Consider the following 21947-nt stretch of genomic DNA (forward strand, 5'->3'; position numbering starts at 1 on the left):
GGTCGTTCTGCAGGTCGGAAATCAATGAAGGACGCGGTTTGGGATGAAAGAGAAAAGACTTTGGAAAGGCCGTTCACCGTGACGGTCGTCGGTGCAGTCACGTGAGTCTACACCTACTCAAGCGCCCGCAGGGCCAAATATTCACTCCGGCTTTGAGTTCGCCAGGTTGGCTTATCCTGAGGTATGTGGACGCGGTTATGTGTGTTCTGACCATCTCACAACGTCGCTGTTTTTCAGATTAGCGTTACATGCTTCTCCGAAATGCCTGTCATAAAATCGCGTCACCCGTCTCTCTCGACTTCCTCGTTCCAGGCCTTATCTTCACGCGGAACGCGTCGAAGAAGGCACCTGTGAAGCTACAGATACACAATGGTTCTAACAAGCCAAATGTGCCACATATACCCACCGCCTCCACGTCCTCCAATTACAGTCCTGCCACCATTCTAAACAAACTGGATTTACAAATCCAAGCTTTCCACGATCAGTTGGTCGGGGCTCCTACAGATTCGCAGGTTGCGTTGTTTAACAGAGTTATACCAGAGCTTAGACACGCTCTCGAGACCTCGAACATCACGAAAGCTTGGAGATTTTGGACGACTCTCAAAGCGAAGAACTTACTCGCTTTCTTTGGACCATCACACCATGACGTGTACTCCAGATATGTTGCTGCAGTCTGTGATGCCAGATCTCCGGATCTTCCTTGGAGCCGCGTGGAGGCTGAAGCGTTGGAAGAGATAGCTGTGGTAGCAGCAAGTGGGGGTGCTATCGAGGGCCTGAAGGCGTATATGCTTTCATACGTCAAACTTGGTGATGCGAATGCAGTTCTCCATTCGTATCAGCTTTATCTGTCGCTTCTGCAAGAGAATGATCCTCGGCAGCAAGTAGATGACATCAAGGAGGATGTAAAGGATGAAGACGAATCCAGCACAGACGTAACCATACAATCGCCTGTTTACACTCTCGTACAAGGTGACATCTTACTCCTCGCAGTCACTGCCCATATCATACAGAATTCCTATGACGAGGCCCTGCAAGCTGCTCTACAGGTTAGGGCCCGCATTCACCTCAGCTCATATGAAGAGCTTCTGCGACACCTTGGTCATGACCATCCTCTCCGCGACAAGCTTACTCTGTACGTTCCGCATCTGAACGCGGCGAGACTTGTTGCCAGACCTGGTGCATTCTCTAGGCAGATCGCAAATCTCACGAGGGATTTTGCAGACAAGGCGTTGGAGAAGTTCTACAGGTCCATTATAGAGGGGATGTCGGGGCCAAATCCATGTTTGACTGCTAATGCATCGGAGAAGAACATTCACGGACTAGTTGTCATGCCTGACTTCGCCTGGGCTTCCTTCATAACAGGTTTTCTGCGATGCCGACGAATAGACCTCACTGAGAAACTTTGGGACGATATGATTCGGCTCGGAATACGTCCAAGTATTGTCACATGGAATGCCCTAATCGATGGTTATGCCGAGCTCCGAGTTGTCGATATGGCTGTGGATACGTGGAACGTCATGCTTGCGCAGGGGTTCAAGCCCGACGCAATGACGCATCGTGCCCTGATACATGCCCTCTTTTATGCAGGCCAGCCGGACGAAGCCATGAAGAGACTCCGAGCTTTCAAAGAATCACTTCCTAAACTGTCCCCTCGTCCTGAGGAGTCTACAGTACTCGTTGTCTATAACACTGTACTTCACGGTCTCCTGTTCAATCAGCGGGAGATCGAAGCACGCAATCTCCTTCAGCAATTGCAGACAGAGGGTCCTAAACCTGACATCGTCACGTTCAATACAATTCTCCGGTATTACGGAAAGCAAGGGGACCTGAAGCAGTTGGCAGACGTCCTGGAAATGATCGAGCCAGCTGGAATCGTCGGAGACGTGTTTACTTTCTCCATCGTCCTTTCTGCACTACTCAAAGTACGGGACGACGCACCACAGATCGTCATCAGTTTGATGAAGAAACAGGGCGTCGAGCCGAACGCTGCCACGATATCTGCAATCATCGACCACCAGATGAGGGCGCAGACGGAATCCAGCTTCCGTGGAGCTCTCGAGCTACTCTCGAAGATGGAGCAGAGCGAGTTGCCCGACATGCAGCCGAACGAAGTCACGTATACCAGTATCTTGACGGGTATTCACCGCGGAAACTGGCTTGATCCCCGTGTAGTTGAAGATTACAGGCAACGCATATTGGAAAAGATGCAGGCTCGTGGCATACAACCAAACAAGGTGACCTACAACCTCTTGATCCGCACTTGTCTAGGAAACCGGGAACATGCGGGAGTCCAGCACGCGCTACGATACTACAGAGAGATGACGAAGCGGAAGATGTTTATCGGCGGTGACACCTGGTATATTCTCCTGGAAGGCTTACTGGCCAAGCAGGAATGGGCGCTGGCAAACGAGCTGGTTGGGGACCTCCGAAAAAGCGGGTATGTACCAGCAGGGGCGTTGAAGAATCTAATACAGAAGATCAGAACACGAACGGTGCTAAAAATGCAGGGTGGACCGGCCAGCTACATATAATATACCGATTCGTTGTACGTACTCTAAAGCGGAAGATTGCCCAACGATACTCAAGCCAACGAAGATGTCAGCACCTTCTCGCCGAGGAAGAACGACGTTCCAAGGCCAAGCCTCACGTAACGCGCAAAGGCTGCAATACGCAGAAGGCATTAAGAGTCTCCCGGTACTCAGATAAATTCCTGCTCACCCCAATGCAACCATCTTCTGCCCAACCACTTTCCAAGAAGTGGGAGCAGCACGAGAGCAAAGAGTTGCTGCAGCTGTCCCAAGCTCTCGTTCCACTCTTCCTCGGCCATACGTTCCTCTTCGTCAGAATCGTAAGAGTCATCTGAGACCAACGAAACACTATCAAGAGATTCGACGGACTCTGGCATGGTGGTGGACCCGCGTCAACCTGTTCAGAGAACGTGATCACGCGGATCCACCGTGACACCGTGCCGGCAGGACATGCCGTCTGCGATGTACAGTATGTAAGTGGAGACTCGGACTCCATCGTAAAGTTTGTCCTGCAGTCCTTCGCGTGCGCAAACCTGTGCCCCTACTCTTTCTTTCCCTACACCATATCCGACAATATTTCCCTTCAATACCTTCGTTGACTCTGATGCGACATGGAGGCACCAACACCCCGCTCACGACGCAGGCTAGTGGGCCAGCCTTTGTTGTACGCTATATCTGTCTTTGCCAGTCTTGGTGTCTTTCTGGTGAGTCAACACGTACTGTATGTCCCGGTGCATCTTCCTGATCCTCGTGCCCAGTTCGGATATGACCAAGGGTGGGTGAATCTGTTTTCTCCTATACATGTCGACCTGAACTGTGTGGCCAGTGTCATGTCTGGAGTTATCACCGGACCCCACTTCCGGAAATTCTTCAACAATCCAGGGCCAATCGAGGTCGGTACGATGGTTGCCGTCCTAGAGATTGGAGCTTTCAGTGAGATTCTCTTCGGTTCCTACATCTACATACTCCAACAGATGTCCAGTCACTTCTGTTGCAGCTGGTCGCGTTGGTGATATGCTCGGTCGTAGAGGTACACTTTTTATTGGCGCTATCGTCTTCGCTGTCGGCGGTGCCGTCCAAACGTTTACGCCCGGCTTCTGGATAATGGTTGTGGGTCGGGTAATAGCTGGTTTCGGGGTAGGACTACTGTCGTGAGTCTCTCTCTCTCTCTCTCTCTCTCTCTCTCTCTCCGTGGGCAGTTGGTTCTCCTTTGCTAAATGTGCATCAGCACAATCGTTCCCATTTATCAAAGCGAAATTTCTCCTCCTGATCATGTATGCCGCTTCCACCGTTTCGTCTGCGTGCGCAACTAAGATGCTGTTACAGAGAGGTGCACTCGCGTGCATGGAATTCACTGGAAATATCTTCGGATATGCGTCATCGGTGGTATGATTTTCGCGTCCCCTTCAAGCTTGCAGCAGCTTATTTCGGAGTGCAGTGGATAGATTACTTTTGTTCCTTCATTAATTCGGATCTATCTTGGAGGGTCCCGCTCTTCATCCAGTGTGTAATTGGAGCTCTTCTCGCTCTGGGTTCGTTGTTGATGCCTGAGAGTCCACGGTACGATATATAACTCGTGGGATTGTGCATCGCACAGAATGACTAATGTCGGTTTAGGTGGCTCATAGACACTGACAAGGATGTCGAGGGCATGCAGGTAATTGTTGACCTCCATGGAGGTGATCCACACGACGTAGTCGCCAACGAGGAGTTCCGAGAGATTAAGGATAGCGTCGTGTTTGAAGTGGGTGAAATATTTCCGAGCTGAGGGTGTAAACGCTGATAGACATGCCAGCGCGAGAGTGGTGAAGGCCGTACATACGCGATGATGTGGAAGAGATACAAGCGTCGTGTCTTACTTGCCATGTCGGCGCAAGCATTTGCACAGCTTGTGAGTTTCTTGATCTGTGACGTTATTCCTCCGCTGACCTGAGTGTGCTCCCACAGAACGGAATAAACGGTAACAGCAGTAATTCATGTTTTGTCCGTGGGACTAACCCGTAGTGCTCACAGTTATCTCGTACTATGCCCGTAAGATAGTTATTTTTTCCAATGTTGTGTCAGATACTGAACTGGTTTCGGGATGTAAGCTCGTGTATTCGAAGGTATGTCCACCGTCTGAGTGATATTATTTTCTGCTAACGACCCTGTAGAGGCAGGATGGATAGGCCGGGACGCCATCCTGATGACGGGTATCAACGCGATCATTTATCTCCTCAGTACTCTTCCTCCGTGAGTTCTTTTTTTGCAGAACATGACACCTTGTTGTTGATCTTACGCTGGTAGATGGTATCTAGTGGACCGCGTTGGTCGACGTTTTATCCTGCTAACGGGAGCTGTAGTGGTATGTGTCGTAAGCTGCTCTTCTGTGTTTGCGAGGCTTAAGCGTCCTCTAGATGGGGATTGCGCTAGGCTTCACCGGATGGTGGATGTATATTGACGTTCCCGAGACACCTCGCGCTGTAGTGGCATGTGTGATCATATTCAATGCGGCGTTTGGATACAGGTTTGTCCACTCTCACTTTACAGTTGTTATGTGCTCACGACATTCTCAGCTGGGGACCCATTCCATGGGCTTGTGAGACGCTACTTGTTTAGTAGTTGAGGCGCTCTGACATAGGATTGATAGTCCCACCAGAAATTTTACCGCTGACTGTGCGCGCCAAAGGTGTTTCCATTTCCACTGCCACCAATTGGGCATTCAATTTCCTGGTTGGAGAAACTACTCCCTGGCTACAGGAACAGATTGCATGGCGTCTGTATCCTATGCACGGATTCTTCTGTGCATGTAGTTTCGTACTAGGTGAGTGTTGTTGATAATTGTGTTGTAGCGAACTATTACTGATCATGGTGCATGATTAAGTCTACTTCTGTGAGTATCTGCGAATATCCCCATGTGAATATCTAGATGATTATCGTTTGCAGTATATCCTGAAACCAAAGGAGTTCCGCTGGAGGAGATGGATGCTGTCTTCGGCGAAGGTAAGCTGAGCGATTCTGTTTACGGTTGTCCACTCATTGGCTGTTCAGAAGAACTGGAAGAGCGACTCGAAGAAGAAGAATCGGAGAGGGCATCTCTTGTATCAAGACGGTCCTCGCGCAGTCGCGCTCATGTGCGAGTAAAATCAAATTCGCAAGGACCAAGTCTACTCAGTCGTCTATTTGGCGGTTCTGGCGGACCCTCGAACTACGAGCCCATCCGAGACGGCGACGAATAGGAATTGCCGAGGATGGAAGGTAGGGCAGCCGAGCGAGTTGCCTCCCACGATGATGATGCGCCTGCGCCATCATCTGCTGACGGCGACACTTCATAACATCTGCGACAATGTCACGATGATGATAGTGCCAGCGACCTCAACTCGGCTTCGTTTACGTTCCATCCTCACAGTCCATACTATCGTTCTCGTGCACGTTCCTTCTCGACGCGCAGATCCTTGGCAGCTCTCTACTTGTTAATGCTATATGTCGCGCAACGCTTTCTACAATCTCAAATGTGATTTACGTGGGAATCATTGATCGCTCTCAACAGGGCAACGCAGATTTGCAGTGTTTTCCTTGCACTTTGCTATATATTTTGCCTACATCATGATCAGATCCTGGGGTGCGCTCCGGCTTCGATACTCGTAAACAATTATTGATGCTCAGATATCCAAGGAAGAGTGTCCACCATGAGTGAGACAAAACCACAGCGCCCAGCATTGCATCGCAGCCCCCACCGGAGCTTGCTGCGATTAATTGCGCAGGTCAGACGGGATGCGGTACTTTCGCAGTCCTATGACCGCGGATATTCAAATGCGTTGTCAACGACTTATAAGGGGTGGAGATAGGACATGTGCATCGAACATCTACTCTACAGAAATAATAGTAGTAATACCATAGGAAAATTACAAAAGAAGGTTATGGCCAAACTTGAAGCTGTGAGGTATCGCAATGAAGATTGCAATATGTTATCGCGGTTTGTGCTATCGTGAGGGACAGGAGATGTCATAATGTAATCGTGAGTCCGGGATACAGGGAGCATAATACGCATGCACACACGGTGAGGGCTGTAGCGCAACACGAAGTCACGATCGTTAGTTCATCAGCATACGCAGAGAAGACAAGAAGATACTGCAAAAACTGTAACACAGGTGAACAGCTCAGAACGACAAAGAGGCAGCTGAGAAAGAGACTGACGACGCAGGAGACATTCCGCAGATAGATACCCCAGAAGAGAATGTGGTTGCTAAGTATTCCTTCCGTATAACGCTGTCGCACTGCCAGACCTTAGCCGTGCCTTGTCTCCATTCCTCCCGCTCATTTCCGGGAAACCAGCATTTTCTCCTGTGCTCTTACGCGTACTAGCCGCGCCACTCCCAACCGGTCTCCCTATCCTGCTCTGAGAGAGAGCGCTAGGTATTGTATTCCTTGGAGGCGGGCGAATGGTGATATTGGCATGTGGAACATGAGGCGGACTTGGCACCACTGGTGATCTTGTTGTACTGGCTCCGAGTGATGACCGCTTGAGTTGTAGCTGCGAATATGCTCCAGAACCGGGGCCCGTAGAGAGTTTAAGAGCAGTCCCAGCGCCTACATACATCCCGGACGAAGGGACTGGAAGAAATGTTGGAGTCGCAGGACGTGAAGTGGGTGTCTGGATCGAGCTCCCAGTGCTGGCGGTCGCAATGGTGCTAACACTGCTCCGACCCTCCGTCGAGACAGAAAGACGTGATTGTGGCCGACGTATACCTGTTTGCGCGGAACTCTGAGACAGCGCACTCGGCGCTCTGGGAACGGATGACGGCGAATCATTGGTGTGAGATCCCACCGCTCGGAACGACGACGGCGCTGAAGGACTGGATATTCTCCTTATTTCCTTCTCTCTGTCCTTCGCAGGCGAGGGCGAGTCCTCCATGATGAGTACCCATCCAGACGTGTCGCCGACGGGAGCCCTCCTACGGTCTGCTTCGGCATCAACGCTCCGTCGCGATTTCAAATTCATGTTTCGCTCTTCGTGAGAGGTTGATCTTGAGGATGTAGAAGGTGCAGGTGAGGAAGACGCTGTGGATGGTCGTCGTGGCTTTGGTGGTGGCGGAGGTGGCATCATATTCGCATTTGGTCGCTTGGCGTTGCTGCCCATGCGTAATCGGGGAACGCGTGTGTGTATCTTCTGCTCCAACACTTTCACACGAGCCCTCATCTCCGAGACCATCTGTACACCTCTGCTCTTGGTGGCCGTCAGCGGAACGCCGCCCGCAGTGTTCGCTGAAGCAGCTACGGATGGAGCGCGACTTGGGGCGGGACGCGCTGGAGTACGTGGAGGTAAGCGTGAGGGAGTAGAGATACCGGGAACAGTGCTTGAGCGCATGAGAGATGACGAGGCTGCACCAGGTGGAGTGGTCCACGCGCCACGGTGATGGAATCCGCCATTCTGCATCGACATCTTCCCTGAAATGGGGGTGATGAATGATCCGGTGGTGCGCGTAGGAGTAACAAGCGGAAGGTCGTCCACAGGAGTATCAAGATCAAGTTTGAAGTCAGATAACTGAAGATCAGGAGGGACGGGAATGCTGAGAAGGTTATCGTCGGAGCGAGCGGCGACGGAAGAGAATATGCTAGACGACGCAGACTGTTCCGAGGACATGGCATTAGAAGGGGTAGAAGCAGCAGCGAGTTGTTCCTTTAAGATGTTTACTTCCTCGTTGGCATCTGACGATATAATGAATTTGCAGATCGTCGCAAACATTGTCATGACATTCACCTCTTAATTCGTCTTTCAAACGCTGATACTCCTCTTCAACGTGAGCCTTATCCAAAAGTTCGTGTTCAAGGAGGATCTTCTCTTCCAACGCTCGAGAATACTTTCCCTCAATGTCTGCCAAACTTGATGAGATAGCACGTTCATTCCTCTCGAGATCATCATTGCCCATCTCCAGATCCCGTAGTTGAACCTTGATCTTCTGGTAATCCTGTCGTAACGTGTCGAGTTCCCGCTGCAACGAGGTTGTGGTCGTATTGTAGGTCGTTTGCAGTGCCGTAAACTTCGACTGCAGGGAAATATGAGAGGTCTGCATGAAACCAGCATGCGCACAGCAAATACCTTCCATTCATCCCTATCCTGTTCGCTTCTGGCCGCCTTTATTCTGAGGTCCTGCTTCACTTTCTCTGTCCGCTCGAGCTCTCGCTCCAACTCTTCTTCTAACTCCTTGCTGGAAAGCTGAAAGTCATCGAGTTCCTGCCGTGTTTCTGCCAGCATATCGGCAACCTCCATGTATTTCGCCTTCCAGTCATCGCGTTCATGCCGTGTTTCTGCCAGCATATCGGCGACCTCCATGTATTTCGCCTTCCAGTCCATAGAAGAGTTGGAGTAACTGCGATGGTAGAGAAAGATCATCTCGATGACGGTCCCGGACGCCAGAGCGAAATGCGTACGTGATTGTAGTGTCATCTAGGGACGCCATAGTTCTGTCCTTCCTGAGCACATCTGTAGCTTGAAGGACAGCCGTCATGCCACGATACTACAACACAGGAGAGAGCCACCAGCGGAGTCAAAGCCAGAGCCAGAAGTGAAAGCACAACCTGTCAGCCGGACTGGAAACGTTCACTTGTCGTTGTGTAGCCACGCGATCTTGCCTTTTCGGGCACCCATGATCTACACGTGATACGCGTTCAAAATGACTGTGTCACGGTCATTATTACACCTCCTTCACTCAAGGGGACTGAAAGGGCGGCATACAGAGTGGCAGGATCAAACAACAAATAATATTATACCGACAGCTAGAGAGGGCAATGTCTACGTGAAAAGGTTGGTGCATCAGATTCCCTCCGGTTTCGCGCATTTGCGTTTTTCTATGCGCCCTGTCTTCGGACAACGCATCTCTTGCCACGAAACAGGTTCCATCGAAGCACCTTGCGTCTGTGTTAGGAACGAAGGGACAAGCCAAGAGGAAAGTAGAAGAACTGACCGGCTTCACTGGTGGCAAATATTACGCCCAAGTCATTTCGGGCAGTAGTCACATAGTAACTGCGGGCGTCGCCAAGAGAGATCTGCAGACCTGCAGTTCAAGAACATCTGTTGGATTTGTGTCTTGAGCTTACCACAAGACCCTTCACCACGTCACCGCCGCGGAAGCAGTCCGCGATTTTCACCTTATCCTTCTCAGTTGCGCGTACATCTTGAACACGGACAACCCCTGCAAACTCTTCGCCAGGGGGGAGAGGGACGCCATCAACCACTGTTATCGATAGCACAGCTTGTTGTGGTGATAGGCGAGTGATTGAACCCAGGACAATTGCATTAGGAGCGGGAGGATGTGCTCGAGTACGCGAGATCGCTAGAGTCTGTATCCGCGGCACGGTGCGGCAGAGCCGAAGACAACCCGAGCAAGATTATTTGGGTGAGAGCAAAGAGGCAAAAGTGAAAAGACCAACGGATCCTTGATGGTGCGGTATACCGAGCAGGCTCGCTCTGACGAGCCCATCTCTGGAATATGTTCCACTGCCGAGCTGCGGAACAGGCCCGCGGGGCAGCGGAATAGGTTGGCCAGGCAAAAGCAAGTCGGATGACATGGACGGGAGAAAGATGAGAGGCCCGAGTGGCTCCGAAGCTCCGGCGCGCCCTGCAGATTTGCGGCTGTTTGCTCCCTCGTCGGCTAGCCCGAGTCCCCCAACTTTTGTCATCCTCCAACGAGGACGTCGACCACCATGGCCTCTTCCCTCGCACGCAGCATCTTCATAAGGCGTACGTCCGTAGCCATACACTACTCGTCGTTGTCTGACCCTTAGACGTTGCAGGCTTCCACGTGTCTGTGAGGAGGCATGCGCTCTCCAAGTTCACCATGCCGGCGATGAGCCCAACGATGACTGAGGGCGGCATTGCATCATGGAAGAAGAAGGAGGGCGAAACCTTCGCAGCTGGTGATGTTATTTTGGAGATCGTATGTCGTACGTCGCGTCGTGACGCGACCATGTCTAAATCTTTCCGCAGGAAACGGACAAAGCTACCATTGACGTGGAGGCACAGGATGATGGCGTCCTCGCAAAAATTATAGTATGTCCAAGCTTGCACACTGTTTTTGGTAGCACCCTAACGGCATTTGTCTTTTGTTTAGGCGAATGATGGTGCTAAGAACATCGCTGTTGGGTCAACTATTGGTATTATCGGCGAGCCGGGGGATGACCTCTCTGGTGCTGAGAAGCTGGCTTCTGAGGCGTCATCGGAAAAGCCTCCTTCGCCTCCTGAGGAGAAAGCTCCAGAGCCTCCCAAAGCCGAGCCTGCGCCTGAGCCTACGCCTGCGCCTGCACCCGCGCCTGCAGAAAGCAAACCTCAGACTGCAACGAAACCGGAGCTTCCAAAGGGCGAACGCATCTTTGCTTCTCCCATTGCCAAGAAGATTGCGCTGGAGCGAGGTATCCCCCTCGCAAAAGTGCAGGGCTCAGGTCCTGAAGGTCGCATTATTCGCGAAGACGTGGAGAAGTATCAGCCTCCCGCGCCCGCTGCTCCTGCTGCTCCTGCTACTCCTGCTACTCCTGCTGCTACATACGTTCCGCCACCGGGCGCACCCCTACCGGATTATGTCGACATCCCCGTCACAAACATGCGGCGTGTGATCGGCACTCGTCTTACCCAGTCCAAACAAGATGTCCCTCACTACTATTTGACAGTTGACATCAACATGGACAAGGCGATGAAGTTGAGAGAGGTCTTCAACAAAGCATTGGGCGAGAAGGATAAGGCGGCTAAGCTCAGCGTAAATGACTTTATCGTGAAGGCAGTCGCGTGTGCTCTCGCGGACGTTCCCGAAGCGAACTCTGCATGGTTGGGCGAGGTAATCAGACTGTGAGTCTCAGTAGGATGCCACTTGGTCGGTTGCTGAGCATGTCGACGAACAGGTATAAGAAAGTTGACATTTCAGTCGCTGTTGCTACACCTGCAGGTCTCATCACCCCCATCATCAAGGATGTAGGTGGGAAGGGACTGGCTACTATCTCCTCCGAGAGTAAGGCACTGGCGAAGAAAGCTCGAGACGGCAAACTACAACCTCTCGAGTACCAGGTACGTCAGAAAATGTTGAAAGTGGCGATGTGCTCTGATGCGTCATATGCAGGGTGGTACATTTACCGTCTCCAACTTGGGCATGTTCGGTATCGACCACTTCACGGCCATCATCAACTCGCCGCAATCATGTATATTAGCTATTGGAGCCACCCAGCCTGTACTTGCCCTTGCACCAGAAGAGGAACGTGGATTCAAGGTCGTGCAGATCATGAAAGTGACTCTCAGCGCCGATCACCGGACTGTCGACGGGGCAGTAGGTGCGAGGTGGTTGTCGGCGTTCAAGGGTTACCTTGAGAACCCTCTCACATTCATGCTGTGATGCTTCGAAGGGAGGAAATCGCTGTTGTTTTCGACCTTTAATAGACTGTTATACGACGACGACTATTTCTTTAAGCTTACTTTCCCTATGATCATGTACATTGTCGGCCAACTGGGAACTGGGAACTCGCGTACCCTCTTGCCGCTTACCGGCCGCGAATCTCAGATCGACTTGCTACGCGTTGGTGGCTGAAACTTCGATCAGCAACGTCGTGAAGAATTCGACTTCATCCTCCCCTGCAATCCTAAGACCTATCACGCATCATGGCTGAGTTATTAGGACAAGAAGAGTTCACAGTGAAACAGATGGGCATGGCATATATATTTGCCCACAGTGCCTTTGAACTGAAGAACGAAAAGAAAGGGCTTGTACAGGAGGTGCGTACGTCCTCAGTGGCAGACGACGGAGTATCGAGACCTCGAAATACCCAGATCACTCTGCTGCGACAGCAAGTTGCGACTTTAGAGAAGGATCACCAGATCACTCTGCTGCGACAGCAAGTTGCGACTTTAGAGAAGGATCATCACACCAGCACTTCTCCCGTAGCAGATAATAAGGAAATTCTAGATCTCCGGAACCAGCTCCAGCAAGTCTCAGACACTGTACGCGATGCCATTTCGCGATTTGACCTTTTGATACCTATCGATCATTAGGTCGCCCGGAAGCAACTTGAGAACGACAATTTAGAGCAGAAATGTCAGGCCAATACTCAAGAGCTTCAAGCCGAAATTAGTTGCCTTCGTTCACAGCTAGAAGGGCAGGATGCGGAGGTAAATGCTTCTGTAACTCATAAGGTATCCAGTTTCTCATGGCATTGTTCAGTTGCAGCGAAGTAAGAGTCAAGCCGAACTGCTCGATCAACGTCTTGCAGAAGTGGAAAGAGAAAAGAAGGCAGCAGAGGTGAAGGTGGAAGAAGCACGACAAGAGTCATCTCGTGAACAGGATAAGGCCAGTGCCCAGGTAAGCATGTCACGTCTGGATTTGGTGTTTGTTTGGTGGTATTCAGACATGGAAACTTTTCTGTATCATAGTTGCAAGAGATGACTCTCGAGTTACAACAATTATCTGAGGTCATTCAAAAGCAAGTGAATTATGTGCGTGTCGCGTATTGAACTGCACAAGTGTGACTAAATCGAAACTGCTTTAGATTGATAGTTTGCAGAGGAAGGCCGCAGAACACTCTCAGGTCGAACACAAAGATCAAGGCACACAGGTTGAGGTCCGGTATCGTTCTGTCGGCATCGGTGTTCAATCGCAGGAAGTAGACCCTACAGCTCGGCGCGTGCGACTCTCCACCGCGGCCAAGGCATCCGGTAGCAGCTTGAGTGCTCCGTGCGTCCTTGGTTTCCTCAGTTGATGCCAATCCTGACGTTAGTCGATTTGGTCAGCAAACAGGCAGGCAGAGGAACGGCTAACGACGGTGAACCAGTGCGCCTTACTGCCCATGCGTCACCCATACCCCCACATCGTCTGGATGTTCTCAGGAGTTTGCCTACTGTCCATGTTGAATTACCAGCCGGGGTGCCAAACATGAAGTTTAGTCGAAAGGACTTGGTGGACATCATCGGGGGTACCATTTACTCCCTGATCGTCAGGTCAGTAATTCAGTAATTCAGTGTATGTACTGCGATAATGCTAACATTTATATCGCTTCTGATAGAGTGGTAGGAAGCGCGACGTCATTCGCGCATGATTGGGATATTGGAGAATATTTGTGTCCGAACATGGAACACAACCCGTGGGCCCCCACAGGACCAGGGAGTCATGGTTTCATGCAAGTCGGACTAGGGAGAGAAAAGGACGCATTCAACGAACCCGAGATTCGCCACGTCTTCGTCGGTGCCAAGTCGCAATACTATTATTGTGGGAAGTACGAGGTCGTTAGAGTCGAACGACTCACCGTCGCGGAATGGCAGACGCTTCCAGAGCATGTAGGTGGTAATTAACCTTATCGTGCGCGTTGTGTTGATTACTTTCCTCTGGCACGACATGTTCAGGTCAAGAAACAGTATTCTGTCACCACGGGCAATAAAGAGAAGGCCCAGAAACACGGTACACACAGCCAGATACGCGCGAAATACGACTCGGGCGACCTCCTAGCACCTTGTGTGCTTTTGCGCTGCATAGAATTTGATCTCAAATTCTACGATGCACTAAGAGCTGCTTACGCTCATCTGAACAAGCCTCGCACAGTTTCAAGTGTATCAGCTTCTACTAGTATATCCGCAGGCGCAAAGCGGAGACGGGACGAAAAACCCAGCGACGAATCGGAACACAGCGATGAGGACACGCACATAAAGAAACCACGAATCGCACACATCGAAAATTCTGCAAGGAGACAATCCATCCGGATTTCATTGAGAAGGGCTAGCGGGAAAGTCCATGTCTATGATGAATCTTCGGATGATGAACTGGATTCAAGCCTGAAGCCTGAGTAAGTCCTGAGTCTACTAAGGGCTGACATAGTAGACTCTAGCTGTACCGTGTTTTCGTTGCAATTGCCTCATCTAATTACGGTCTACAATGTACAGACTGCTTGGAGACATCGGACATACAGTATATTGGGTTCTCGTATTCCACTTCGTTGCAGCTGAATCTAATCTAATCTTTCTGTGGATCACCGCACTGCCTACTAGTAAGCGCTGACCTCAAGCTGACCTTACTGTCACAGTGACACCGTCGTAGAACACTTTCTGTGTCTCTGTTATCATGTCGTCGACAGCATCGGGAAATGATACTGTGAATATCAGTTCTGCGGAAGCTCATGCTGAAATTAATCACCTCGAGACCAGAGTGAGCTGACGCTCTCAACATCACTGGGTCGAACTACTGACGGTGCTTTCTAAGAAATGTCTGGCAGAAGCAGAGCACTTGAAGACAGAAGGGAACGAACATTTCCGTGCGAAGCGTTGGGAGGAGGCTCTTGGCGTTTACCGCGCAGCCTTAGGTCGACTACCGAAGCGGAGAGAGCTCGGTCAAAAGAGTCCACCGAGCAACGAGAAGGAGAAGCAAGGGAAGGGCGAAGACAGTGAGGACGAAGACACAGAAACTGCTAGGAACGCACCGCGGACCAGTAATTCCGGAGAGGAGGGGGATCAGATCCAAGAGGAGCCTGACGACCGCCCACTGACTGAGCTAGAAGTCGAATGCGCCCAAGCCAGGTCTATTCTGAATGCCAATATAGGTGCATGCTACGTCAAGATTGTGAGATTCTACACCTATGATGATCGTGGATGTTGACCAACTTCTGTAGGGAGACCATAAGGAGGCTGTAGCTGCATGTACACAAGGTACATTCACCTTCTCACCGAATCATGGTTCCTTAACGATGGTCTCTCAGCGTTGACCGACAACCCTCGGTATATCAAAGCGTTGCAGCGTCGAGCAGCATCGAACGACCAAATCAACACCTGGTCGTCCCTCACTAGCGCACAGGAAGGTATGCAAGAACGTTGTTCTTCAGGGCATCCCCGCTCACTACCCAACAGATTATAATACATTGCTCATACTTCTACCGCCGTCATCACCTCAGATCGCAGAAACCAAACGTGCGTTGGCGTCAATCAAACCTAGATTAGATGCTGCCCAGAAACGAGAGACCGCAGAAATGCTTGACAAACTGAAGGGTCTAGGGAACAACATCCTAGGTATTTATCACTGGATACACATGAGAGAGGGAAACTGAACGACGAATATCGGATAGGCAACTTTGGCTTGTCTACAGACAACTTCCAATTCACCCCCAACGGACAGGGAGGTTACTCAATGAACTTTGTGAAGTAGTGGCTCTATTTATGTCCATTCATGATTTGCACGATATCATGCAATGCATTCCGTGGTGGTCAACACCCCTCCCCCACAAGAATGCGCGACAAATCCCCTAGATATAGAGTCACGACATGCTTCAGTCAATGTAATGGAAATTACTGCGGAAGATAGTAGCATCTCGAAATGGGTAGACCTTCCGCTGCCGTCAGTACGAGAAATGTCGATGTCTAGTCGTTCACATACCCGGGCAAATAATTTTCCCTTGACCAATGGCATAGGTACAGGTCCGTACAATCTCGAGTCTCTTGACATGGGAGCATTGTCTCCGCTCAACCAAAGGTGGTTCTTAGGAATCACAACATGCTCCGTTGAAGGAGCGTACTCCCCTGTGGGATCGACACATATTACATCCCCGGGTAAGCCAATTACACGCTTGCAGACAACCCTCCCCGGATCTATGGGTGACGTGAAGGTGACGAGGTCGCCCCGGGACAGATGTTTGGGCGTAATCATTCTGTTCTCGATCACCATCTCTCCCGATACACCCATTGTGGGGACCATGGATGGGCCATCTACCTGGAAAGTTGGTGTTCGTAGTGAATAATACTGAGTTTTTTAAGTTGAGACATACCATATAGATCCAGCCGACGTTTTCTGCGAACAAATGGATGGCGGCCCATACGTTGAACGCCTGGATATTGCGTAAGAAACATACGAGCCGCGCTGTGGAGGCAGACTAACATGTAAAATGGTCAACGAAGTCGACTTCGCCATTCCAGAAAACGCTTTGCCTCGCAGTCGCGAGGAATATTTACGAACTACCTCTGATAATCGTGTGCTGAACATTGGCCCAATACCAACAACGCTTTCCGTCGTTGTGACTCTGGAGCGCAGAATGGAGGCCTCGCGTGCAAATGATGCATGGATCAAGATGAAAATGAGATCGACACAAATGGCAAGCGAGATTCGCCTCGATTTGGTTCTCCACCATGTCTTCGTTCAAGAGAAGGACGACACCCTCCAAACAACTCTCGCTGCCCGCTGGAACCAGAACATCGCCTGGAACTACTTCTACTATCATAACCTCAACCGGAATTCCCTCACTGGACGATGTATTCGGTGGCGGTCTTCCCTTGTCATGTTCTATGCTTGTGCTAGCTCCCGATGCTCATTCTGCGTACGGGGAACTTGTGCAGAAATATTTCATATCACAAGGCATTGCCAACGAGCAGACAATCCTAGTGATTGACGATGACGCCAACCATATTTTGGCAGAGTGCATGTGGATTCCTGCAGGCGGTGGTCCCACTACGCGGAGTACAGACGAAAAGGACGAGGACGAGGAACACGATCACAGTACAAAAATCAAAATTGCATGGAGATACGAACAGATGAAACAGTTCCAGACAACGGTGTCTACTCCTGCCGCTCCCTCTTTGAACCAGTATGTTGTGAGTTTACCTGACCGATGTATAATGAACGAATGAACGACCACAAGAATCACCGACAGCTATTGCGCCATCTTTGACCTGACCACTCGAATACCCGATGGCCTAATCCAATCCGCATTTTCCTCAGGAAAAATTGTGTCTATTGGCGTGTCTTCTCCTGACTTTGCACCGCTGAAGAGGATCATCGATGAATTAGCACGAAAGTTGGGGACGGACTCAGCTGCGGCAACGGAGCTTAGACCCCTGCGAGTGTGCATTCCATCCTTGGGATCTTCCCAATGGGGCGACGTGTCGCCTCAAGTGCGTACTTCGGCATGTAGATGCCCAGTGCTTACTGATATAAAGGACGATCTGGCAGGAGATATGCTGGTTCTTGCACTCGCTTAGAACACTGTTATCCCGGTATCCACATGCATGCGCGGCCGTCTGTCTCCCTCCGCATCTCTGTACAGATGGATGGGGTGGTCCCGGGTGGGTGCAGAAGCTGAGCTGGCTCTCGGATGCCTCCATTGAACTGTCGGCTTTTACGGGTATGTAGTATCCTGCGTTCTTCAGACGGTTGAGTTCGCGAAACCTGATATTTACTAGCAAATCCGTCTCTCACTGCTTTATTCTCGTCGCACCATGGGCTTGTTCACATCCATTCCCTGCCCTCTCCTCACACTCTCCTTCCACCGAGCGACAAGTTCTCGACATTGAGAGGGCTATCGTCGTCCGGAGAAAACAACCTCGCGTTCAAGTGCATGCGGAAGCGATTTCTGATTGAAACTCTGCATCTGGATCTTGAAGGCGGCGTCGGGGAGAGACGAACAACTCCCGCTACGAATGCTATGGCTCTGGAGACCGCTTCCCTCCCCTCTCATTCCCATCGGTCTCATATCTCCGCGAATGTAAATGCGGCAGGAGGTGGTGCAGCCGTGGAAGTGCAACTGGAAGACGTGCAGCACTCTACCGCTGTTAGCTTAGTGGGAAGTACGGAGATAGAGCATGTAGTGGCGAGCGTAAAGAAAGCGAAGAAGAAAGTGGCGTTCACGTCGGATCGACCTGACTTGTATGACTTCTGAATTATTTCGTTTGTACTGCACTAAGTAGTACGCCTTTCTCTCAACATGCATCCATCTGCGGCAGCAGGTGAAGATTCTAATGCGGATGGGGTCGCGATGAGGACTGCATGGCGCACGTAAATATGAGGTGAGATGCGCACGCTTCTCCTACCTGCAATATCATAGATTGTATATTAAATGAGGGATGTGCAAAGTTGTTACAAGTGAGCTATACAGGAAAACAGGGTGATAGTCATGCTGGAAACCAAAGCGATCTCGCAAATACCTCGTCCACAACCTCCTAATACTCTGTCTGACCTTGCAGCAAATACTGGCGGCCGAACCGCTCGTGGCTAACGGCATTCGACATTTGCTTGCACTCGGCCAGCAACTGTCTCAATTCCACCAGTCCTTGTTCCGGTGTACTCTTGGCCAGCTCCGGCTTCTCTGCCTTCTCCTCTTCCTCCTGGTCATCATTCAGGGGCAATGTGCCAAAAAGCGCCCCCGTGCAGTCTTCCAACCTAACCCTCTGACTAGCGCATTGATTCCACCACCGTTCCCACCGTTCGAAGCAGGATTCATGTGGACCATCAGCCGCTTCCAAATCTCGCAGCAGCATCCTACTCAGCACGCGAACGCACTGCAATCGAGGGAAATTCTGCTTGTTGAGCGCAGCGAAATTGACGTCGTTCCGACGGCGGACGACATGAGTGGTCAACGGATCAACAGTAGCGTATGTCGCCGCGTAGCCGACACCAAACGCATATAGAAGCTGATGACATCCGATGGTCGTGATGTTTGCATGTGGGCGATGCACAAGCGCGCATCTCAACGGATCGTTGTCCATGACTGGCAAGCGCCAGTCCAGGTTGAAGCAGAATGTAGTGAGAAGTGGGCAGAGATCGAGGATTGTAGCAACCTCCAGAGCGGGTATACAGTTAATGTCGAGGAATGTGAGATCCGAGCCGTGATGCGTGAGAAATTCGATAATATCCGGGATGTCTTCACGGTAATTGAGGAAATCGAGAGACAGGTTATCGAGAGCTGGCATAGTCCAGCCAATGGCTTGTTCAATGAATTCCTGGAAGCTACCGCGGAGAGACAATTGCCTGAGTTTCGGGAGGCTCAGCGCAATTCCCGACGCGGAGCCCAGATGGAGAGTTTCAGGATGTTGACCATCGAATTCGAGATAAACCGCAACAAGCCTGGGAAGGGACTCCAGCATCAATATGATCTTCGCGAGCGCCGCGGGGGGAATGTGGATGTGTAAGGTGCGGAGAGAGAGTGGACAATACATGCATAGTGCATTGATCACAGAAGAAAGCGACGTGGAGATGGACCAGTTCACTACGAATATCTCGAGGTTTGGGCAACGGCGGATAGTCGAGACGAGGACATGCTCCATATCATCCATGGTCACTCCACCAACAGCGTAGTACCGCGTGATATGCAACCGTTTGGTCCACCATCCCAGATGATTGTCTGAGTCCAAAACAGGACAGAGCTTGCGGAGACAAGCGGGATCGTTGAAGAATAAGCATCTGAAGAGAAACTCCGAGCCTAATTTTCTCCAAGTCCTGCATGTGGAGACGATAGCCTTTAAGCTCGATGAGATACGTCAGTCGAGGGGAGAAGGGATGAGCACACACAGTCTTCGTTGTGTAACTCCTCCTCTGCATGAGATTCGAAGTTTCTTGGGGTGCCCTGAGGGACCAATCTCCGTAAATCATCTTGAACCACGCGGACTCCGCCATGGAAGTTAGAAGAGAGTGCTCAAAGAGGGTTTCATCTTCGACAGCAAAATTGAAGATGGCCAGCCACAATTCATTGGGCAGCTGAAAGGCCATGCCGGAGAGAGGTTCTGAGCTGGCTGGAGGAGAGAACGTGGGGGGTGCCGATGGACATTATGATCATAATCCTCCTCGCAGGTTCCAGTCACGTGAACTCCGTGCGTTCAAGTTAGCGCTCATAGTACGAAGTTCATTCACTTCAAGAATCTTCTGCGCACTCACGTCCAACACCGATATATTTTTCCTTCTGCATTTTCGTCCAGATTTCTTCAACCGTAAGTGTGGACGCATAGATGTATAGCATACCCTGATCTGGCGGTTAGATCTACTTTTTAGCAGCCTTCCAACATCATGCCCCATCGTGCCCTCTTTGTGGAAGACATCATCATAATGATTTTATCTCATATCTGCGGGCCGTCCACCGGAGGTCGTCATCTAGATAAAACGCTCGCACGGCTAGCCCGCTGTTGCCGTGCCTTCTCGGAACCCGCCCTTAACGAATTGTGGAGAACGCAGACATCATTCTTACCTCTGCTGAGGTTGCTATCCTCGATGCAGATCAAGGACGGTGCTTTTGTGGGTGCTTAGCTTTCTGTCCTACATATCTCAATTTTATTGCCTGCCTCCTAGTCGCTCGTTTCCGCGATCGATCCGCATGAATGGACAGTATTCCAACGGTATGCAAAGCGTATCAAGGTACTATTCTATACACCATCACGAATCATCCATCCATCAGTGTTCCTACACCTTCATGAATTGAGCCAAGGTGTACCCTTACTTCCCGCTTTGCGTCATCTCACTTGGCAACGAGCAAGAAGTCCGGATCCTGCGGCTACTCTCTTCAGTAGCCCATCCCTTAGGGTGGTGGACATTTCGTTGCACCAACCAGATTGGGGACTCTTTGAAGATGTTCATATCGGAGAAGACGGAGAAGTGCACGCTGTGCGTATTCTTCTGCATAACATTGCTGCGGAGGCACCCTCCCTGGAGTCGCTGAAGTTCTCGGGTGTACTTCCATCACAACTGGCGTCCTTCATTATCCAGTTCAGGCATTTGCGCCACCTCGACTTTAGTATGGCGGGCGCAGTAGATGTCGAAACACTGCGAGCTCTGTCAGCAATCGATGCACTGGTCTACCTGAACATTTACATGGGTGGAGTGGCAGAGAACACCATGCTTTCTGAGGCAGCCTTTCAATCGCTGGAGTCACTGACTGTGTCGGGATCATTTGATTCGATCGGCTTCGTCCTTGGTTCCATTCAGTCGACTGTTCTACATGATATCTCTATCGTCGCTAATATCCCCCACGCTCCGGAAGAATCACTATTTTACTCGGTATTATTGCAAAACAAGTTTTCTCGTTCCTTGCGGAGGTTACATATGCGACTGCCCGTAACCACATGCAGAAATGAAAGTGCGGATGCGATCACGATAATCAGCCCCCTCCTCCATGTCAAGGGCATGGAAAATCTCCACCTGGAATTTGACGGTCGCATGCTTCTTCGTGATAAAGACATTGACTCCATGGCATCGTCGTGGCCGTATCTGCAGCATTTCTACCTCATGCATCGCAGTGTCGATTGCGACCCGTCTCTGCGGTCCCTTGTCTCCTTTGCCACCCACTGCTTGAACCTCAAGGAGCTCGCTTTCGTTGTGGATGCGCGTCCTCCATTATCTGCAACACCCACGCTTACAACCCCACATCCTCTGCGTTCATTACGTCTTCTCGGAAACGTCCGCCTCGACAAGGACTCTGCGTCCATAGCACCATTCATCAGATCGCTTTTCCCCAGCTTGCAGCACTTCGAGGCTTATGCCTGGGATCCGCAGGCCAATGCCACGTGGGTGAACATCCAGTATGCGATACCTTCTTTGAAGCGAAAGAAGACGGGACGGAAGACTAGGAAATTGTATGCATCTTCTTACTGCCGAAACCAAGAAATTGTTAACTTTCTGTTGCCATACAGAGTAGCTCTGCCGTAGCAGATTTACCATTATCACGCTCGAGTTC

At 50.8% G+C, this 21947-nt stretch overlaps 10 protein-coding genes across 10 annotated transcripts; 6 read left to right on the forward strand and 4 right to left on the reverse strand.

The window, feature by feature from the left end:
• Positions 1-248: 248 nt before the first annotated feature.
• On the forward strand, positions 249-2238 carry SCP_0107530 (predicted protein; the record flags this gene model as incomplete). Its single annotated transcript, XM_027752983.1, has 2 exons — positions 249-2136; positions 2186-2238. The coding sequence occupies 2 exons, from the start codon at positions 249-251 to the stop codon at positions 2236-2238; spliced, it is 1941 nt and encodes a 646-aa protein (XP_027608784.1).
• Positions 2239-2581: 343 nt separating this feature from the next.
• SCP_0107540 (Uncharacterized protein) lies at positions 2582-2905 on the reverse strand (the record flags this gene model as incomplete). Its single annotated transcript, XM_027752984.1, has 2 exons — positions 2582-2661; positions 2719-2905. 2 exons carry the CDS (start codon positions 2903-2905, stop codon positions 2582-2584), a joined length of 267 nt encoding a protein of 88 aa, XP_027608785.1.
• Positions 2906-3139: 234 nt separating this feature from the next.
• Positions 3140-5746, forward strand: SCP_0107550 (Sugar transporter STL1; the record flags this gene model as incomplete). The annotated part of the gene is made up of 20 exons (XM_027752985.1): positions 3140-3232; positions 3287-3303; positions 3355-3461; positions 3511-3679; positions 3757-3802; positions 3855-3914; positions 3967-4088; positions 4146-4272; positions 4324-4419; positions 4476-4488; positions 4542-4559; positions 4619-4633; positions 4682-4760; positions 4815-4872; positions 4925-5034; positions 5084-5106; positions 5158-5331; positions 5392-5400; positions 5454-5510; positions 5559-5746. The coding sequence occupies 20 exons, from the start codon at positions 3140-3142 to the stop codon at positions 5744-5746; spliced, it is 1581 nt and encodes a 526-aa protein (XP_027608786.1).
• A 1007-nt stretch (positions 5747-6753) lies between these two features.
• SCP_0107560 (predicted protein) lies at positions 6754-9016 on the reverse strand (the record flags this gene model as incomplete). The annotated part of the gene is made up of 4 exons (XM_027752986.1): positions 6754-8216; positions 8269-8554; positions 8608-8878; positions 8940-9016. The coding sequence occupies 4 exons, from the start codon at positions 9014-9016 to the stop codon at positions 6754-6756; spliced, it is 2097 nt and encodes a 698-aa protein (XP_027608787.1).
• A 1195-nt stretch (positions 9017-10211) lies between these two features.
• On the forward strand, positions 10212-11884 carry SCP_0107570 (Dihydrolipoyllysine-residue acetyltransferase component of pyruvate dehydrogenase complex, mitochondrial; the record flags this gene model as incomplete). The annotated part of the gene is made up of 6 exons (XM_027752987.1): positions 10212-10248; positions 10302-10444; positions 10495-10557; positions 10619-11346; positions 11400-11562; positions 11615-11884. The coding sequence occupies 6 exons, from the start codon at positions 10212-10214 to the stop codon at positions 11882-11884; spliced, it is 1404 nt and encodes a 467-aa protein (XP_027608788.1).
• Positions 11885-12147: 263 nt separating this feature from the next.
• On the forward strand, positions 12148-15667 carry SCP_0107580 (hypothetical protein; the record flags this gene model as incomplete). Its single annotated transcript, XM_027752988.1, has 16 exons — positions 12148-12261; positions 12316-12486; positions 12538-12654; positions 12707-12844; positions 12916-12978; positions 13032-13216; positions 13273-13479; positions 13545-13815; positions 13882-14318; positions 14416-14519; positions 14607-14677; positions 14732-15088; positions 15138-15174; positions 15225-15323; positions 15373-15531; positions 15588-15667. The coding sequence occupies 16 exons, from the start codon at positions 12148-12150 to the stop codon at positions 15665-15667; spliced, it is 2610 nt and encodes an 869-aa protein (XP_027608789.1).
• Positions 15668-15788: 121 nt separating this feature from the next.
• SCP_0107590 (Mitochondrial inner membrane protease subunit 1) lies at positions 15789-16426 on the reverse strand (the record flags this gene model as incomplete). The annotated part of the gene is made up of 4 exons (XM_027752989.1): positions 15789-15845; positions 15896-16228; positions 16284-16343; positions 16394-16426. 4 exons carry the CDS (start codon positions 16424-16426, stop codon positions 15789-15791), a joined length of 483 nt encoding a protein of 160 aa, XP_027608790.1.
• Positions 16427-16641: 215 nt separating this feature from the next.
• SCP_0107600 (PAXNEB-domain-containing protein) lies at positions 16642-18167 on the forward strand (the record flags this gene model as incomplete). The annotated part of the gene is made up of 4 exons (XM_027752990.1): positions 16642-17096; positions 17151-17403; positions 17462-17633; positions 17692-18167. The coding sequence occupies 4 exons, from the start codon at positions 16642-16644 to the stop codon at positions 18165-18167; spliced, it is 1356 nt and encodes a 451-aa protein (XP_027608791.1).
• A 280-nt stretch (positions 18168-18447) lies between these two features.
• On the reverse strand, positions 18448-19993 carry SCP_0107610 (hypothetical protein; the record flags this gene model as incomplete). The annotated part of the gene is made up of 2 exons (XM_027752991.1): positions 18448-19743; positions 19796-19993. 2 exons carry the CDS (start codon positions 19991-19993, stop codon positions 18448-18450), a joined length of 1494 nt encoding a protein of 497 aa, XP_027608792.1.
• Positions 19994-20488: 495 nt separating this feature from the next.
• SCP_0107620 (predicted protein) lies at positions 20489-21919 on the forward strand (the record flags this gene model as incomplete). Its single annotated transcript, XM_027752992.1, has 3 exons — positions 20489-20512; positions 20567-21846; positions 21904-21919. 3 exons carry the CDS (start codon positions 20489-20491, stop codon positions 21917-21919), a joined length of 1320 nt encoding a protein of 439 aa, XP_027608793.1.
• Between the last annotated feature and the right edge of the window lie 28 nt (positions 21920-21947).

The sequence above is a fragment of the Sparassis crispa genome, assembly GCF_003851025.1.
Source record: "Sparassis crispa DNA, contig_000000F, whole genome shotgun sequence".
Taxonomy (NCBI): domain Eukaryota; kingdom Fungi; phylum Basidiomycota; class Agaricomycetes; order Polyporales; family Sparassidaceae; genus Sparassis; species Sparassis crispa.